The following is a 20,916-nucleotide window of genomic DNA, read 5'->3' on the forward strand; positions in this document are numbered from 1 at the left end:
AAAGTAGCAGATAGTTTCTGCTGTGCCTAACAGAGGAGAGGCATACTTTCAAGTCATTTTTGAACGTATCCTGTTTCACAAAGGGAGGAAATAGGTCTAAATTGCATTAAGAGAGTTCTGTTAGCTGTTGAAGAGGAAAAAGATAATTCAGCATTGAGAAAAACTACAATTAAAGGTTGTCTCAAAAACGTACAAAATAGTCTCCACAATCATTTTTTCAAGATGGTATGGAGTAGATGTTTGTTTCTTTCTCAGGTGAGAAATGAACCATACAACTCACTGAGGTTCCCTAAAACTCAGTTTCATCCTTCTCCCTCTGAACTACAGATAATGCATATTGCAAGCCATGTAGCCAAATGGCTACAAATGCACAACACATGTTGGTTGAATAAAATGAGCACAAGGTCCCAGGTAAGAAAATTTTAAGGAGAATCAATAGAGAGCATTTGCTGTTAAAGCTTTTACCCTGTGTAACAGTGATGGTGCTTACAAGCTACTAGAGAACCAAATAAAAAAACCAATAAAATGATTGGTTTGTCTAACCATATGAAAGCAACCCTTATTAGGGTGATATTTCTGAGAACTATTTTCCATTTGCAAAATGGAAAGTAATTCAAAACTTGCAAAATAACATTTGTTAATCTTATTGTCAGAATTATTTTAAATTTGTAAGTGAGTATGTGTCATGTGCCAAGGGAGCTACTAAGTGTTGGGAATACATAGGCAGTTGGTCCAGAGTTGTGAGTGGAGGGTAGTATAGCTGTGGGGCGTGGACCTCAAGAGAGAGGAGCAGAGGAACTGTCATCTGGAAGTGACTGGAGGGAAGCAATAATTCTAAGGAGTTCTTTGGTGGTCCAGTGATTAAGACTCAGGGCTTTGACAGCAGTGGCCCGGGGTTCAATTCCTGTTGGAGGAGATGAGATCTGGGAGGGACGTACAGCTAAAAAGAGAAAAAATCTGACTCTGGATGTAACACAGAATTCTCTCTCTCTCTCTGTCTCACACACACACACACACACTCAAACTTCACATACACACACACTTAGACGTGTGCTGCTCATGCAGTGGAATAATAAATAGCTTCGAAGGACCTAGACTTTCTGTGTACTTTACAGGCATCCAGTCTTCTCAGCAATCTTCAGAAGTTGATGCTACTGTTCCCATCTACTAAATGGAGAAACTGAGGCACAGGGAGCTTAAATGACTTGATTGTTCAGTTTGGGAAGGGGTGGAGGGAGGCTTTGAAACAGGAAATTTGGCTCTAGAATTGGGAGTCTAAGCCGCTACCCTCTGCCACTTTTTGTAAATAACTGCTCACAGTTTTAAAAGAGGGAAAACTCTTTAGGACAAAAGAGCTTGGTTCTGAATTATGCTACTGCCTTGTACAAGACTAATAACATGTTTTACTAGGCAATAAAAATCTGTAAACAGGGGTTGTATCTTTCTCAGAGTCTGTTGTGGTTCACACCTAGGGATTCAGAATGTGATGGTGGTTATGGAGGTGGTGGAACCTGCCAGGAAGGCCAGAGAAGGACAAAAAGGTCGGCTTGGTGGCAGCGTGCTGAGTATGCTGTACTAGGGAACATTTTGATCAGGAGGCTTTGCCAGGAGGCAGCTTCCCAGAAACTCAGTGGGGATAGTTCACAGGGACGACCTACACTCCTCAGAAGTAAAGAAATTCTCCCAGGGTATCATTTAATAAATTAATTGAAAAGTGAACTGTGTGTGTTACTTCAAGGTATGCATTTGCTTCAGAGCAACAAGAAGTTTAAAAAGAAAACAACACAAAACTATTAAAAGGGAACAGAAAGAAAGGCTGTGCCCAGCCCTTTTCCCTTGTAAAAGAGAACTGGGGAATCTTTCAGAAATCCTTTCTTTAACCCAGCATGTCAGTTGCACAGAGGCCTCGTTAAACTGCTGTAATTTGCCCTCAGTAGAGGCAACAACTAGAGAGTTTGGTTTATTCAGCTTTATGTCAAAACATATCAACAGCATAGAAACCTGGGTCATGTATGAAACACTGAAAACAGTTGAGTGTCCCTGCATGCTTGCTCTTTTGTTAAGGCTGAGAGTTGAAGCAGAGGAAGATATGTTTAGATAGCTTTAAACAAGCTGTTGCCTCCCAAGCTCCACTGACCTGCCTTCACAAGGTCTTGACTCCTTGTGATCCTATCTGTGTGTCCTTTCTGGCTTTTTTTTTTTTGGCCAAGCATACAGATTGTAGTATCTTAGTTCTCCAACCAGGAATTAAACACAGGACCCCAGCAGTGAAAGCATGGTGTCCTAACCACTGGACTGCCAGAGAATTCTCTATCCTTTCCCTTTCTAACACAGAGGAGGTCAAGTTTCATCAACTTCTGGCATGATATCGTTCCTATCTAGAGTTGAGTTCATACCAGTGAAGCACAGAGTGGTCAGGGACTTCCCTCGCTGTTCAGTGGTTAAGATTTCATGCTTCCAACACAGGGAAGCATGGATTTGATCCCTGGTCGGGGAACTGAGATTCCACAACCTGTGTGATGTGGCCAAAAAGAAAAAAAAAAGTGACCAGACCAGGATTTTGTTTTCTTTTTATATGCAGACACAAATTCAAAACAATAGTTAGAAATCTCAGAAATTTTGTTGTGTTATTTTGTTGCAATGAAGACATTTTGGGCCTACGGGATAGCCTACGTTTGATTCTGACTTTATATCACTAGATACTGTTAGCTTGTCCTAGGTCCAGACACCCTCCAGTGAGGATCTTTTTTTAGGGCAGCAGCTATTCTTTCTATCAGATCTTTTTAGAGTTGGACTCACCAGCACTTACAGAGTTTACTTGTTTCAAGTTGTAATTATTTTCTAGGTTACCATTGGCTATAAGCTAGGGTGTGTACACACGTACCCGCGTACACGCACGTGCAAGCATTATTGGAGGTACAATGGATAACGTTGACTTGGTTTGGTGAGTTTTTCTGTCTCAATAACATTATCTCTTATTAGAGATAGAAATCCTACTATAAGAGATTATTTACAGTCAATGTATTTAAAAATTTTTTTTTTTTTTCGTAAAAATATTTTTACGAATAGCACTGATCTATTTAATATCCTCTGTACATTCACACCTGAGTGTATTTAAAAAATTCAGAATGTCATCCATATGTAAGTTTTACTCAATGAAAAATTATGTTGATTTCACTGACATACATATTTTCTTCAGATCACTTTTAATATATCCAAAGAGCCCATTTAAATGGTGGTCTGTGTATATGAAGTGTCAACAATATTTAATCTAGTTTTCAACAATTCTATTATGTACCTTGTAATTTTGAATGGGTAACAAATACACTGGGGATATTGTAAAAATGCAGATTCTGATTCAGTAGTTCCAGTGGGCCTGAATTCTCCTTTTTTAATAAGCTCATTTAATTAGTGCTGCTGCAGTCTCTGGTTCGTTAACCACAATTTTAAATAGCAGGGAGATAATAAGGAACACAAAACATTCATATTTAACTTTGAACTTAAAATGTTTTATGGATTTTATGCATCTAATAGAATAGTAAGCACAACAACAATACTTTTTGAATATTTACTATGAACTCTGTATGTTTCTAAATTTCTTGCATAGTATTGAATGCATCACATAAATATTTAAAGAAAACTATTACTGTTCCTTTTTTTCAGATATTTTGTCAAACATTCAGTGAACATTAGAACTTGGGCTTTATTCTAGTTGACTTGAACTACAGTCTATCTAAAAAGAACGCTGAGAAATACACAAACCCAACCTTAATTAATGTTTACAGTCAATGTATTTTTAAAAGGCATTTCACTTTTCCAGGGAAAGTGTTTAGTGCTAAGGATTAAGTAACATATTTGATCTACTTATCATAGGGGCCAGTAGCCACTAGTGCCAATAAATAATGGAAATGTAAGAAAAAGTAATTTCTAGAGTTTCTTTTATTACTGTTGTCCAATAGAGTAATTTCATTGTTTTGCTACCTTTTAAATAGTTCCTAATAACGTGTTTTAAATTTTTCACTCTTTAATTTCTTTCTTTTTAAATTGGAAGAAAATTGCTTTACAGTGTTGTATATTTGTTTAAATTCAGATGCTTTTGAAGTTTATATCCAAAAGAGACTAGAGACTAGATACATGTAACAAAATTTTTCTCATTTGTATTTTCTAATAAACATGCACCATGAGTGTTGTTTTTTTTTCAATTCCCCTGTAATTTAAGGGCAAGGAGTTACTCTTCAAAGCAGCTTGGAGACACCAACTGGTAGTATGTTGAAGCCCATCAGTTTAAGAATTTGCTGGACACATTCATGTCATACTGAATCTCCATAGCAGATTCTTGCTATGTTGTAACCTATGTGTGCATTGAAAGAAGTTGTGATTTTGAGACATGGTTCCCTCAGTGATCCTCAGTGATGACTGGTAATCTGGATGCTTGCTCTCAATCTCTCTTTCTCTCTCACATACACACACATACACACACACACACACACATGCAAATGCACACACACATATCCATTCCTTCCTTCACTTTGGAACGATGATAATTGAGGTAACTGGTATGTTCTTCCAACCAATCTTCATTCTAACTACTTGGGAATCCCTAAAAATAAATAGGTCGTTTTGCAGCGGTTTTTTATTCATTTTATGTCCCAATAAAGAAAGCATTATCTATCAAATTGCAGATAAAAAACAAACATCTTTTGAGGATCCTTAATTTTAGAGACTTCTCTTTTTTCTTTTTCTTTTATGCTGAATCATTGTTCTTGAAATGTTTTACTTAGATTTTTCTCAGCTAAGTTTTTGGAAGGGCTTACCTGGTGGCTCAGACAGTGAAGAATCTGTCTGCAATGTGGGAGACCTGGGTTTGATCCCTGGATTGGGAAGATCCCCTGGAAGACAGCATGGCAACCCATTCCAGTATTCTTGTCTGGAGAATCCCCATGGACAGAGGAGCCTGGTGGGCTACAGTCTATGGGATCTCAAAGAGTCAGACACGACTGAGCAACTAAGCATAAGCATATGTTTTTGGAAAACTTGTAGAGTTGAAATAGTAAAGAAAGAATCTGGTCCTTTTGAAGTTTAGTATATATATATATATATATACATATATATATGTGTGTGTGTGTGTATATATATATATATATATATATATATTATGTGAGTGTGTGTGTGTGTGTGTGTGAGCAGAAAGTCTCTATAATTATGTAGTGTTAGTCTTTAGTTCTAGGAGAGAAAAAACTTTCTTACCTTATGTAAATTTTTTCTTAAAGAAAATGCCATGGAATTCTTGTGTACCAGTATTCATCATGACATTTTGGTCAGTGATGTCTTTCTTCTAATTCTGGGAGCTGGCCCTTTCATGTATGAGCCTTAATTCTCAGATGCCTCTGATATCCATAAAAGGAAGATGAAATTAAGCAAGCAAGCAAAGAAAAATCCATTCACATAACAACTGGTTGAAGTGAATCTTGATGTGAAGAACTCACCATTCCTAATTTTATTCTTTGGACTTGACCTCTTTCTGAAGTTGCCTCCAGGAAGGACTGTGACCCAGCTGGCAGAGACAACCTTTATTTCCAGGCCTGCTTTTAAAATTATCCGATTTAGAGCTGAACTGACTAGTCATTCATTTGATAATATAATAGCTTAACTGCCTCTCCCTTCCTCTGTTCTTTTTACCTGTCTCTTATTTAGCTCTCAGTAGTTACATTATGCTTTGCAGCAAGCTTTTATCTATTTTTTCACCATAAACAAAAATTTTAAAGTATTTTTCTCGCAGCATCCTGTAATTCATACTATTTTTAGTTACCATTTGGGGAGAAACAAAATGAGAAAGTTTTAGTAGCTCCATAAATGAAATGTCAGGTCAGCAGTGGGACCAGGAAGACATGTAATCTTTCTCCTAAGCCTTTCTTGGGTTAAGGGAAAGTATCAGATCATGGCATCTGGTCCCACCACTTCATGGGAAATAAATGGGGAAATAGTGGAAATAGTGTCAGACTTTATTTTTCTGGGCTCCAAAATCACTACAGATGGTGACTGTAGCCATGAAATTAAAAGATGCTTACTCCTTGGAAGGAAAGTTATGACCAACTTAGATAGCATATTCAAAAGCAGAGACATTACTTTGCCAACCAAGGTCCGTGTAGTCAAGGCTATGGTTTTTCCTGTGGTCATGTATGGATGTGAGAGTTGGACTGTGAAGAAGGCTGAGCGCCGAAGAATCGATGCTTTTGAACTGTGGTGTTGGAGAAGACTCTTGAGAGTCCCTTGGACTGGAAGGAGCTCCAACCAGACATTCTGAAGGAGATCAGCCCTGGGATTTCTTTGGAAGGAATGATGCTAAAGCTGAAACTCCAGTACTTTGGCCACCTCATGAGAAGAATTGACTCATTGGAAAAGACTCTGATGCAGGGAGGGATTGGGGGCAGGAGGAGAAGGGGACGACAGAGGATGAGATGGCTGGATGGCATCACTGACTCGATGGACTTGAGTCTGGGTGAACTCTGGGAGTTGGTGATGGACAGGGAGGCCTGGCGTGCTGCGATTCATGGGGTCGCAAAGAGTCGGACATGACTGAGCGACTGATCTGATCTGATCAGTTTCCCAGGACTGGTTCATCTGTGGGATGTTGTTGTCTGCTGATTTTATTGCATTCAAACATTGGGGTTCCTTGCATTCAGATTTAATTACAGCTCAATATGACTACATATTGTATTGTTCTCAGGCTGCTGAAGATAATAAAGATCTGCTTCTACTTTCAGGCTTGTGTGAGTAAGCATTTTCTTGTTCAGGACCAAAATGAAGTCCTAGTAATGGGCAGTTAATGGCCAAGATGATGGAGAGACTGATTTATCAGAATATAGCAGAGCATAAATAGGTAATGAGGCTGCCTAACTTCCTGAATGGAGATGAGAAAATCAGAGCTGATGCCAATGTCTGCACAGCACCCTCCCACCCCAGCTTGTTGGAGCAGCAGCCACTGGAGAGAAGGGTCCTTGGCCACCAGGAATCACAGAATCGAGGGCTTTCAGTGACATCAGAACTGGAAACTCAGTAAGGCTAATTCAGAGTGTGCCTCCTAAGATGTGTATAACTGAATCACTCTGCTGTAGACCTGAACTAACACAGAATTTTTTATCAACTATACTCCAATATAAAATTTTATAAAATGAACTTATCTAAGAAGAACCATTTTTTTTTTTTTTTGATGGTATGTGTGGCTTCACCTTGTGATCCTTGGTGCTGAGATCTGCATAACATAATCTTTGTTCTTGGATAACACATCCCTAAACAGGTGCATGTCCACAACAATGGGACATGTTTGCATCAGTTGTAAAGTTTTTCACAGCAAATAGTAGCAAGAATTGGTATTTGCATTATAGAGCAAGTTCAACTAGAGAGGAATTCCATGGTAATTGATTACTTGTTAGACCTGCATGGAGAGCTCTTTAAAAATTTTCGTGGGAATTCCAATCTAGTGCTCCTTTTCCTTCTTCTTCTTTTTTTTTAGGTTTTTTTTTTTTTTTAGTTTTTTTGAGCCTGCTCTGTGCAAAAGAGTATTCTAAGGTGCTTGTAGAGATGTTTCTGTAAACTTCTTGGCTTTCAGTTTATCTCTTTTTCTTTTTTTTGCCTTTTCTACTGTCCCCCCCCCCTTTTTTTTAAACTTTAAAACATTTATTATTTTGGTTGAATTCAACAACAAAATTCAAGCAGTAAATTGTCAAAACAACATACATTTTTCTTGCAAGAAATATGTGAGAATTTGGTAAGTAGATCATTATTTCAAAACTAAACATATTTTGTCATAAACTGTGAGGAGATGGGAAAGGAGCTATTTATCGAACATCTATCATCTCAAAGGCTTTTTCATCCGTTTGTTATTGTTTCCAGGATAAAGAGTACATTTCTTACATTGTTTTATGCTAGTGGTTCTGAACCCTTGGCCACCATCAGAAATCACAGGGTAGCTCTTTGAAAAATACTGATGCCCAGGATCCATTCTAGACTAAAAGAATTAGAATCTCTGAGTTTGGGGCCCAGGCATTGGTATTTTTAAAAAAATATTTCTGAGAAGATGTGCTCCATATGTAGAATAGAATATTACTCAGCCATAAAAAGGAATAAAACTGGGTTATTTGTAGTGACGCGGCTAGACCTAGAGTCTGTCACGCAGAGCGATGTAAGTCATAGAGAGAAAAACAAACATCATATATTAATGGATATATATGAATCTAGAAAAATGGTATGGATGAACCTATTTACGGGGAAGGAATAAAGATGCAGACAGAGGCTGTGGATGCAGAGGGAAAGAAGAGGGTGAGACGAATTGGGAGAGTAGCATTGCCCTGTATACGATGCTATGTTCTAAATAGATAGCTAGTGGAAAGCTGCTGTGTAACACGGAGAGCTCAGCTTGTTGCTCTATGATGACCTAAAGGGGTGGGATGGAGGGAATGGGAGGGAGGTTGAGAGATCAGGAGGAAGGGGATATATGCATACATGTGGCTGATTCACTTCATTGTACAGCAGAAACTAGCACAACGTTGTAAGGCAATTATACTCCCCCCAAAAGTAAATAAATACATAATAAAAATAAATAAAGAGCTTTCTGAGTAAGTCTAATATGCAATCTTAGGGCCGCATATGTAGCCTAATATGCGGGCTTCCCTGGTGGCTCAACAGTAAAGTGTCTGCCTGCAATGCGGGAGACCTGGATTTGATCCCTGGGTTGGGAAGATCCCCCAGAGAGGGAAATGGCAACCCACTCCAGTAGTCTTGCCTGGAAAATTCCATGGATGGAGGAGCCTGGTAGGCTACAGTCCATGGGATCACAAAGAGTCAGACAGGACTGAGTAACTTCACTGGTTCACTGGTTCAATGTGCAATCAGGATTGACAACCACTGGTTTGGAAATTCTTTGCCACTGGAGTTCTAGCCTGTTCTCCTACAATAGATGCCTCCAATTCCCTTTCTCAGGAATGTACCGTTTCCTTCAATCCTTGAATGTACTGAGTTATTTTCTATTTTTGTGTCTTTGTAGGTCCTTTATTAGGAGTGCTCTCCCCTGCATTCTTGGTCTGAGGAGTACCTCCTCAACTCTGTGTAATCCTATGGTCAGAGGTCTGCTGTTCTTTTTTTTACATATATCCGTTTTTGGACTTGAAGAGATCTCTAGGCTTTCCCATCCTATTGTTTTCCTCTATTTCTTTGCGTTGATCACTGAGGAAGGTTTTCTTGTCTCTTCTTCCTGTTCTTTGGAATTCTGCATTCAAATGGATATATCTGTCCTTTTCTTCTTTGCCTTTTACTTCTCTTCGTTTCACAGCTATTTGTAAGGCCTCCTCAGACAACTGTTCTCCCCCTTTGCATTTTTTTTTCCTTAGGGATGGTCTTGATCACTGTCTCCTGTACAGTGTCATGAACCTCCATCCATAGTTCTTCAGGCACTCTATCAGATCTAATCCCTTGAATCTATTTGTCACTTCGACTGTATAATTCTAAGGGATTTGATTTAAGTCATACCTGAATGATCCAGTGGTTTTCCCTACTTTCTTCAATTTAAGTCTGAATTTGGCAATAAGGAGTTCATGATCTGAGCCACAGTCAGTTCCCAGTTTTCTTTTTGCTGGCTGTATAGAGCTTCTCTATCTTTGGCTGCAAAGAATATAATCAGTGATTTCAGTATTGACCATCTGGTGATGTCCATGTGTAGAGTCTTCTCTTCTGTTGGCTTATTTAACTTATATGCAGAGTACATCATGCAAAATGCCAGGCTGAATGAAGCACAAGCTGGAGTCAAGATTGCCAAGAGAAATATCAATAACATCAGATACACAGATGACACCATCATTATGATAGAAAGTGAAGAACTAAAGAGCCTCTTGATGAAAGTCAAAGAGGAGAGTTAAAAGCTGGCTTAAAACTCAACATTTAGAAAATGAAGATCATGGCATCCGGTCCCATCACTTCATGGCCAGTAGACGGGGAAGCAATGGAAACAGTGACAGACTATTTTCTTGGGCTCAAAAATCACTGCAGATGGTGATTGCAGCCATGAAATTAAAAGACGCTTGCTCCTTGGAAGAAAAGCTATGACCAACCTAGACAGCATGTTAAAAAGCAGAGACATTGCTTTGCCAACAAAGGTCCATCTAGTCAAAGCTATGGTTTTTCCAGTAGTCATGTATGGATGTGAAAGTTGGACTATAAAGAAAGCTGAGCACTAAAGAATTGATACTTTTGAACTTTGGTGTTGGAGAAAACTCTTGAGAGTCCCTTGGACTGCAAGGAGATCCAACCAGTCAATCCTAAGGGAAATCAGTCCTGAATGTTCATTGGAAGGACTGATGCTGAGGCTAAAACTGTAATACTTTGGTCACCTGATGCGAGAAACTGACTCACTAGAAAAAACCCTGATGCTGGGAAAGATTGAAGGTGGGAGAAGAAGGGGATAACAGAGGACGAGATGGTTGGATGGCATCACCAAATTGATGGACATGAATCTGAGCAAGCTCTGGGAGTTGGTGATAGAAGCCTGGCATGGTGGGAAGTCTGGCATGCTGCAGTCCATGGGGCTGCAAAGAGTTGGACACAACTGAGCAACTGAACTTAACTGATTATTGGACTTTGAAATATTTTGTAATACTTTGGTTAATGATTTCTTTTTTTGACTGTGAGTTTTCTGGGTGCCACATCTGGCTCTTCTTTATTTTCCCAAGGCCCTGTGTATTTCCTGAGGTATGGTCAGTGCTCCACAAAGGTTGAATACATTGTAACTTATCCTTCAGTTTTCACAATAAAGCTATAGAAGTGTTTATTATTATTTTTGGTCTTTTAGAGGCAGAGACTTTCAGTTCAGAGACATTAAACAATTTTCCCAATTTGTTCCATTAATAAATGGAAGACCTAGAATTCAAACCAGTCTGCTTGGCTTTAAAGGCTATGTTTTTTTGTTTTCTTTCATTTTGTTTTAACATGTTCTGTTGTTGAATACTATTTGGTTCTTACTATGTTAAATGTAGAAGGTTGGATTTGAAGAACACTGTGGTTAAAGAAAGTATGTAAAGTTGTCAAATATAGTGTAGATTATGACAACTATGGGTATGATTGAGTTGACCAGATGAAAAGAGGAAGGTATTTAACATAGAGTCATAGATATAGAATTATGGATAGAAAGCGCTAATGTTCTCACATATATTCTATTAATTTATGTTTTAAGTAGATCTACTGAGTATAATGCTCTGTTAAAAATGCTGTTGTTATACAATTCTGCTGCAGTACGTTCCATATCTTAACTAAGTAGACAGGGGAAAACGATATTATTGATGTGGTTATAGGAAACTCTAGAATGAGGGATCTTAATGTTAATAAGCTATATCAGTCTCTTTGAGCTGTTTTGTCAGAAGTTCACATAAGGCAGTGGAGTAAATACAGAGAGGTTATGGTGATTCTTCAGTTGCCTTGTCTGATGTAGAAAAACAGGGAAAATAGATAAAATTAATTAGTGGCATTTTTGTTTTTTATTGAACTCAAAGTATTGGATGCAAAAAATTGCACTTGTATTTTTTAAAAAACAAAGTAGAAGCAATAAAATGTCAAAAGGAATTTAGGATGCAGAATAGCTGAAGACTCTGTTACATGCATTGAAGACTTCTTTTTAATTTTGTTAATTATTTACAGAAGTATCCTGTTGCACAATTCCGTTTGACTGGTAATATTCTCACTCCATTAATATTCATGGATTCATTTTTTAGGTTGGCTTAATTAAAAATCTGACTGCCTGTCTTTCTCCTTGTGTCAAAGTTCTGATTCTACTGTGAAAGTTTTAGTGCATTTTTGTTTTAAAAAAGAGGTTGTAAATAACACAAGCTTGAAAAGTTAATTTATAGCTGCTCTTTGGATTCTGTAGGTTGGCCCTAGTTCATTGGCTCTGGGAGAACTGAAGAGAAAAAGACAGGCTGCCAAGAAGCAAAATGCACGAGGAGCATGGAGGTTATATTAACTTCACATTTAAATGTTAGCTCTTGCCCGTGAATAATAAATAGGCCTCAATCTGGGGATTGTATCAGGTTTTCTGGTCCTAAAATCCTATGATTCATTTTTGAAATTTGAAATTTAAATTATCCTTATGTAATTATATTGATTTATTAAGTTTTATTGCCATCTGGTTAGTTATTTTATATTTTTCCATTTTTTTCCCTCCGTCTTTTTTCACAGCTATGATCAAAGTCAGCCTCACTGCTTAAAACACAAACATTTCACCATTACCTTTGTAATTTTTTTCCCTTAAAAATTGGTTTCTATGTGTGTTGTAAACTATAATTCTTAATTTCTAAGGTTGTAGTTTGTGTCAGATGTGGTAATGTTTTTGACTTTTCTGATGGAATCAAGAGTTCCAAAGATTGTTTGTCATGGTTTGATTGTCTTCTCATATGCTCTAAAAGTGCACTTTAGAACCCAGGAAAATCTGCAAGCACCTCCAAAAAGTGCAGAATGAAAGCAAAGAGATGAAGTGTGGTGGGAAAGACCCGCCAGGAGGTGAAACGCTGCCCTACTGCCAATATGATTTGGAAATGACATTGCCCACATGCCTCAGTTTCTTTATTTGTAAAATTAGGATGTACTTTAAATGAGCTCCAAGGGTTCTCTCAATATTATTCTATGGTAATGAAGCATTTAAGATTTTAAAATCACAAGTCATTCTTACATGTAATTTGAAAAAGTGCATTTCTGCAAAATAATAATTTTCAAATGTCTCTAAGAGTCATTGCTACCTTTGAATCTTCTAGTTAAAGTAAATAAATATTAGAATTTGGGGAGCAATATATGTTAGGCACTCCCCCACCGAAATAAAGAGGCAAATCTTGAGTAGATTAGTTCTCTCTTCTTAAATATTTTCTTTTCCTTTGAGCTAAGAAGGTAAGGTTTAAGATTAACTTTCTGTGAGCCGTCCTGGCTCACTTCAAAAGTGTTGAGTAATAAGCTGGATTGTTAATATTGCCTGAATTCAGTGTAATTCTACTTAATTTAGTATTTCTCCGAGCTAACCTGAAGAAGTAAATATGTTTCTTCTCCTTGGCCTACTGGTTAAGTCAGACATATGGGGATTATAAATACCCGAGTGGTAGGAGATTATCCAGAATGCAAGAAAAAAAAAGGCTAATGTGTATTTCAGTGATCACCACTGCAAGTTTGGTTTGGCTGGGAAGTCCTATATTTGGACTTTTATTTGTTTGTCTGTTTTTTGTTTTTGTTTTGGCCACACAGCTTGGCGTGTGGGATCTTAGTTTCCTGACCAGGAACTGAACTTGCACCCCTTGCAGTGAGAGCATGGATTCTTAGCCACTATACCTTCAGGGAAGTCCCTCTGTTTGGAGTTGAGTGTCAGTGCCTTGTTTGTGAGTGTCACTGTTGCAAGTGCCTTGGTTTTTAACCAAGCCATGGAGGAAAATGACATTGAATACTGATGCAGTCAACTTGTTATTGGAGTTATTTTTCTAAATGTTCAGGGACATTGCTAGTGATGCTACATTAGTTTCCCATGGCTGCCGTAACATGTTGTACTGAAAACTTAATGTTAAAACAATGGAATTATTTTCTTGCAGTTCTGGAGATCAGAAGCCTGAATTGGGTCTTAAAAGGCTAAAATGAAGGTGTTCTCAGGGCTATGCTCCTTCTGGTGGCTCCAGGGGAAAACTGGCTCTAACTTTTTCCTTTTTCTAGTTTCTAGAGCTGCCAACATTCCTTGGCATGTGGTCTATTTCTCACCTCAGTTTAATCTCTACTTCCACTATGACAGGGCTTCCCTGGTAGCTCAGCTGGTAAAGAATCCGCCTGCAGTGCAGGAGACCTCAGTTCAATTCCACAGTCAGGAAGTTCCCTGGAGAAGAGATAGCCTACCCACTCCAGTATTCTTGGGCTTCTCTGGTGGTTCAGATGGTAAAGAATCTGCCTGCAATGTGGGAGACCTGGGTTCTATCCCTCAAATGGGAAAATCCCCTGGAGGAGGGCATGGCAACCCACTCCAGTATTCTTGCCTAGAGAATCCCCATCACATTTCCTTCTCTGACTCTGACCTTTATAAGACTGGGGTGACTACAGTGGGTCCACCTGGATAATCAAATATACTCCCCATCTCAAGGTCCTTAACTTAACCACATCTTCGAAGCCCTTTTGCCATGTGAGGTAACATGTTCATAGGTTCCAGAGATTACAGTGTGGGCATCTTTGGGGGCTGTTATTCTATCTATCGTAGATCCCTTTTAATCATTCAGGTCATCACCCAGATGTTACCTCCTCAGAGAGGCCTCCATACCACCTAGAACCCCATCTATCCTGGTTCCTGTTTACCCTGTTTTATTAAATCTGAAAACAGTGTGTTTATATTCTAAATTTATTTTTCACTTTGTGTCATTTTATTTAATTGTCACTTTCTGTCTCCCTCCACTAGAGGATAAGCCCCACTAGAGGGGAAACATGGGCAGCCTTCTTCACCACTTTGGCCCCAAATCAAAAGCATTCCAGCACTTGGTAGACTCTCAGAAGACATCTGTTGAGTGAACCAATTTGCATAAAGTCTAAGGAAGCCTGTCTTACACTAAAACACTATTAATACAATCCTGGTCCTTTTACTATCAATAATACAAACATTTTTCACTAAACAGCAGTTAACCATGCTGTCAATAGATTTCTTTTTTGAATTCAAGCCACGGGTTTCTCCTTGGGACTTGAGTGAGGTCAATAAAATAAAAGTACCAGCTGTAAACTGAAGCTGCAGGAAAAAGAAAATATAAGAATTAGACAGAATTAATACAAATTGTAAGTGTTGAAGTGTTAGTCACTCAGTCATGTCCAACTCTTTGCAACCCCATGGATTGTAGTCTGCCAAGCTCTTCCATCCATGGAATTTTCTAGGCAAGAATACTGGAGTGGGTTGTTATTTCCTCCTCCAGGGAATCTTCCTGATCCAGAGATTGAACCTGGGTCTCGTGCATTGCAGTCAGATTCTTTACCAACTGAGCCACCAGGGAAGCCCCACCAGGGAAGTCTTGAAAGGTGGGTAGAGCCACTTCTGGGAAATGGCCTTGGTAAAGATCACCACCTCAGGGTCTGGTTTTTAAAAGCACAAGTCATGAAAGCTACATAAAAGGTTGGAATGTACAAAACTTGTGGAATTAAAGAGTAGAAGAGAGAACTGAGTGTGAACGGGATACGACTGGGTCCCTTGGGACTTGTTTGCTTTATGTCCGAGGTGGGGATGATTGTGGAGGCTCTTGATATGCAGAGAGATAAAGTTTGTATTTGATGCAGTAGAAAATATAGGACTTATAGTTAGGATTTTATTTTGGTAAGGAGTCAGGTTTGTTTTTTTTTTAATTGGAGCATAATTGTTTTGCGGTGTTGTTAGTTTCTGCAATACAGCAATGTCAATCAGCTATATGTATATATATATTTATTCAGGCTTCCCAGGTGACTCTAGTGGTAAAGAATCTGCTTGCCAATGCAGGGCATGCAAGAAACATGGGTTTGATCCCTGGGTTGAGAAGATCCCCTGGAGTAGGAAATGGCAACTCACTCCAGTATTCTTGCCTGGAAAACGCCATGGACAGAGGAACCTGGTAGGCTGCAGTCCATGGGGTCGCAAAGAGTCGGATACAGCTGAGCAACTGAGCACTCATACATATATCCCCTCCCTCCTGATCCTCCCTCCCACCTCACCCTGCATCCCACCTCATAGATTATCACAGATCACTGAGCTGAGCTCCCTGTGTTATGCAGCAGCCTCCTACTAGCTATCTATTTTCACATGGTAGTGTCAGTTTTAGAAAGATCAGAGAGAAATGAGCTGTGGCATACGTGGAGATGAAGAGTAAGGTGTGGCTCCAAGAACTATCATAGAAGAGAAGTCAGAATTTGGTAATAACCAGGGTGTTAATTGGGAACAGTGAATAGTTAGGGGGTTGAATGTTTAATGAGGCTAAGAAGTATCCAGAGAGTTCTTCACCCTTGGGATTTCATGAGGATCAGAATGTGTTAGCATTCTCCCACACTCATTTATTTCAAAGACTTTAAAACTGAAGGGCTGTCCTTTGAGTCCAGAAAGCTTTATGACTATTAAGCTCTCTCCTTTCTCCTGATACCGTAGTTTGATGAGAGTGGAAATCCCAGGTATGGTTGAGGTGCCTTTTGTGTCCCACGGAATCCTAGGATGACCCTTACTGAGATGCTCTGGTTCTTGGGGAGCAGCACCACCATCTCCCTCACATGCTACATAAATACAGTTGCTCAGATGGTTTACATTTCTAAAATAGTGTTTGCTTTTTTTACTGAAGGAATTATACATGCTTACTGCAGGAATTATACATGCTTACTGTAGAAATTTTGGATGCTATTATAGTTCTACTGCTTAGGTGTAGTTCTGTTATATGAAGAGTTGGAATAAATAGTTTTGCTTACTCTTTTCAGTTAATGCATGTGGTTATTCAATATGTTAATATTATTGGTAACAGTGTATGTTTTTTAGAATCCCTTGTGATTTTCTCTGGGAGTCCCTAAAATGGCATAGGAAATAGTGATGGGTTTTCCCAGTAAAATTTAATGGGTGATATTTGCAGTAAATGGGTGAGGGTTCAGTTTTTCTCTTAGAAATTGCAGAAACCTTGATGAAATCCAATTTGGTAAATTAGAACTGAACTATTACTTTTAAAGTATGTATTTGAGATAGGATGAAAAGGGTTTTTTAGAAGTTTAGATGTCTTCCTTATAATAGATCACATTCATCATACTAATCTAGTCTGGCATTAACTTATTTTCCCTATTTCTTTTTTAATATGCAAAGCTTAATTTTAAAGGAGTCAGTCATTTAAACCAGAATGAAATGTAGTTCAGTCTTCTTGGAAATGAAATATTTAGTCACTTGAGATAAAGCAGAAAGGGAGGGTACTTGCCTTCCTTGGTTAAGTGGTACTTTAGATTAGTGAATGGCTTCAAAGAAGGTAAAGTTTTACTTTGTTTTTATTTCACTTCCATGTTGAATTGATTTTCTAATTAATATTATAAAACTTTCAGAGGATCATGAGATACACTTATCATCAGATCTCCATGGGTGCGTATTAAATTCCTCTTATCTTTTTGATATTACAGTTGACTCATGTTGACCAGGCAAGCTTCCAGCTGGACGCCTTTGGAACATCTTTTATTCTTGATGTCCTGCTAAATCAGTAAGTCTTTCCTGAGCTGCATGCACTGTTTTTAGATACACATTGAATCTACTTTCTTATCCTTCTGTAAAGTTTTGTTTGCTTCCTACATTTTGCTTCATCTTCTGTAACAGTTTGTAGTTGTTTAGTCACTAAGTCAAGTACGACTCTTTGCGACCCCATGGACCATAGCCCACCAGGCTCCTCTGTCCATGGGATTTCTCAGGCAAGAATACTGGAGAGGGTTGCCAGTTCATTCTCCAATAACAGTGAAATGCTACATTTAAAACTATGGTACCTATTGACTATAAGTTATAAAGTCTGGTAAATAACAGAAAATGGATATCCACTTGAAATTGAACAAGTATAACAGTTTCAAGTATGTAAAATTGAGGGAAATACTTTAATATTTTGCACTGTTTTGTTCTTTGATTCATGTATATTAAAAAGTGTAACAAATTTGTATTTCTACAGTACTGATTAAAATAGTTTATTTCTTATTTTTAAAATTCATGGTTTAGAACATAATATGTTAGATATTTTATACTACACAGTGTTTTTTAGGGCATGAATTTCAATTTCATAGGGTGTGACTTTCCAATTTCATAGGGCATGAATAAGATTGTGTTAATATGATCTGTCTTATATTCTTCCTTGATGTAAATACTGTAAAATTGATGGTTATTTGATGCATTTTGGGCTTCTCTGGTGGCTCAGTGGTAAAGAATCTGCCTGCCGATGCAGGAGATGCAGCTTTGATCCCTGGATTAGGAAGATTCCCTACAAAAGGAAATGGCAACCCACTCCATTATTCTTTCCTGGAAAATCCCATGGACAGGGAAGCCTGGCAGGCTACAGTGCGTGGAGTCACAAGAGTCAGACACAACTTAGTGGCTAAAATAGCAATGACTCATTTCAGTTTTTCAGCAATTTTGATATCATAAAGTTTTAAAAAAAAACTCATTGTGAAGGAATGCATGCTCCTTAGAAGAATAATGAAAGAGCAGAAAAACCATTTCATATAATTTTACCACTTGGAGACTGATTGCCTTGTTTTAAGTTACCGTCTATGTACTTACCTCCCTATCCACCCTACTACCTATTCTTCCCTGCTTAATTTTAAAAATAATATTATCACCATTTGATATAAAGTTTGACTCATGAAATGGACATGTTTGCAGGTCAAAAATTTGATGAGCAGCATTGTTGTATGGTCAACTAGTTCTCTATATTTTAATTTTTAACTAATTTTTGTTGTTGGTCTTTTTCCTCCCACTAGAATTTAAGCTCCTTGAGGACTGAGATTTATTTTCCTTTACTGATGTATCCTTAGCACAAGATAGGCACTAAATTCTAGAATGGGAAGTCATATTGACATAGAAACCAAAGGCTGGAGTAGGCCAGGAGATAGAGGAGATGACTGATGAGAGTGGAGGCTGTCAGTTGGGGAAGAATGAAGCAGCAAAAAAGAAAGATGTCAGGGATTCCTGGTGGTACCATGGTTGAGACTCTGAGCTTCCATTTCAAGGGGAAATTCCCTGGTTGGGAACTAAGATCCCATATGCTGTGCAGTGTGACCAAAACAAAACATAAAATAAAAAAGAGGAAGAGGGCAAGTGTTTGGGACTGGCTTCTAAAAGTGGAGATATGTATCTGGGTATGATTTGGAAAGTCTGGGTATGGTTTGGAAAGACTCTTAATTCAATGACTCTTTCTCATCCTTCCTTTAAATCACTGTTCCTGGGAATAGCTCCTGCTTTGTTTTCTGGTTTCTGACAGTGTAATGCCTTGACTTTCAGTACCCCAATGAAGAACGGATATTTATTCATCTTGCCCAAGTCACCTGACTTCCTCCGGAGACATCTGAGCCCTAAAGCTTTCTGTTCCTGAGGGAGAAACACATATGGCCATACTTATCAGAGCATGAAACTTAGAATAGTAAGGGTGAAGCAAAATTTCTTTCGAGATAGGGGCAAGAAAGTCCATCCTTATTGCAGTACAAAGGATAAAACAATGGCATAAATGGCATAAATAGAGATTGTTTGGACTGAGAAATATGCAGACTGTGTTTTGTTTTGTTTTTTGCCTGTGATCTATATTAAACATAGGTGTCAAGAATCTATTTTCTTTATGTTGTATAATCTAGAATGATTTGATACAAAGGGTTTTTTCCTTATTTTTATGGAGAATGTTTTTATTTCATGGTTTCACTTTATATATTGTCTTGTGGTTATGCTGGTTAGGGAGCAGAAAGATGAAAAATTGATTATTTTGCTCTTTAAGCTTTTTCTTCCTTCTTTCTTTCTCTTCTCCCCTCCCTCCCTTCTTCCATTGCTTGCTTTCTTTTTTTTTTTTGTTTCCAGGGCTACATTTTTATTCTTTTGCCTATTCCACTATTCTGGGCTGCATGTACACAAGGAAAGGGTCAGCTTATATTCCAAAAATCAATTTCCTTGTTTCTTCTCTGAAAGTTCATAGGTTGCCCATTCCTTCCATCCTCCAGCATAGTGTTGAGCATTGTTAAAGCCCAGAGATATTGCTGTGACCATAGCCACCTTGCTTCTCACTCCAGCTAAACAAGAGAACACTAGACTGTCAGATTTGGATGGCTTTACTTCTTTGTAGTTCTCTTTGAAGTCCTTTGGGTTCATCTGTAGAGCTTCACCTACATCATCCAATGGTATATTGACAGACCCAGGGATTTTTCCAGACTCATAAATTTCCCATGGCTCTCTAACATCAATTAACATAATTTTTTTAGACTTCAGGAGGTTTTTAAGCTCCTTATAAGTGACACCTTCACAAATAGCAGTACAAAAACTGAGGCAGCTTCTTTTTATTGACTTCAAACCCCAGAGCGCAGCCTCCGCAGACCCAAAGATCGTCCAGCAAGTACTCCAGGGCAGCAGGCGCTGCAGCACCATCGCTGCTAACCATTTCGTTCTCCTGCTTTCTTTATCCTTCTTTCCTTCCTTCTTTTTTCTCACTCATAGGTATCATAATATTTATTTAACATACTTTTTAATTTAATTTTTCTTCTTAAGTTTTTAAAATTGAGATAGATCTGGTTTACAATATTATGGTAGTTCCAGATATGCAACATAGTGTTTCAAAATTTTCATAGATTATACTCCATTTGCGGAGAAGGCAATGGCACCCCACTCCAGTACTCTTGCCTGGAAAATCCCATGGACGGAGGAGCCTGGTGGGCTGCAGTCCATGGGGTCGCGAAGAGTCAGACACAACTGAAGCGACTTAGCAGCAGCAGCAGCAGCATACTCCATTTGACATTATTATAAAATAATACCTATATTCCCTGTGCTGTACAATATATCCTTGTAGTGATTTGTATCTCTTAATCCTCTGTCCCTGTATTACCCACCCCCTTCTTCCCTAGCCCCACTGGAAACCACTAGTTTATTCTGCTGCTGCTGCTGCTAAGTCGCTTCAGTCGTGTCCAACTCTGTGCAACCCCATAGACGGCAGCCCACCAGGCTCCCCCATCCCTAGGATTCTCCAGCCAAGAACACTGCAGTGGGTTGCCATTTCCTTCTCCAATGAAGGAAAGTGAAAAATGAAAATGAAGTTGCTCAGTCGTGTCCGACTCTTAGTGACCCCATGGACTGCAGCCTACCAGGCTCCTCCGTCCATGGGATTTTCCAGGTGCTAGTTTATCCTAGATATCTGTAAATGTGTTTCTGTTTTGTCATATTGA

The 20,916-nt window shown here is 38.5% G+C and overlaps 1 protein-coding gene and 1 pseudogene across 10 annotated transcripts in view; one reads left to right on the forward strand and one right to left on the reverse strand.

The window, feature by feature from the left end:
* The window catches only part of ADAM22 (ADAM metallopeptidase domain 22), a 238,622-nt gene that overhangs the window by 21,673 nt on the left and 196,033 nt on the right, over positions 1-20,916 (forward strand). For all 10 annotated transcript variants that reach the window (XM_059885608.1, XM_059885609.1, XM_024990705.2 and 7 more), the window contains exon 3: positions 17,146-17,222. In XM_059885608.1, coding sequence (XP_059741591.1) covers positions 17,146-17,222 — 77 coding nt within the window. The remainder of the gene's footprint in view (positions 1-17,145; positions 17,223-20,916) is intronic.
* On the reverse strand, positions 19,327-20,152 carry LOC781347 (thiosulfate sulfurtransferase (rhodanese)-like domain containing 3 pseudogene; annotated as a pseudogene).

Source organism: Bos taurus, chromosome 4, assembly GCF_002263795.3.
Source record: "Bos taurus isolate L1 Dominette 01449 registration number 42190680 breed Hereford chromosome 4, ARS-UCD2.0, whole genome shotgun sequence".
Lineage (NCBI taxonomy): Eukaryota > Metazoa > Chordata > Mammalia > Artiodactyla > Bovidae > Bos > Bos taurus.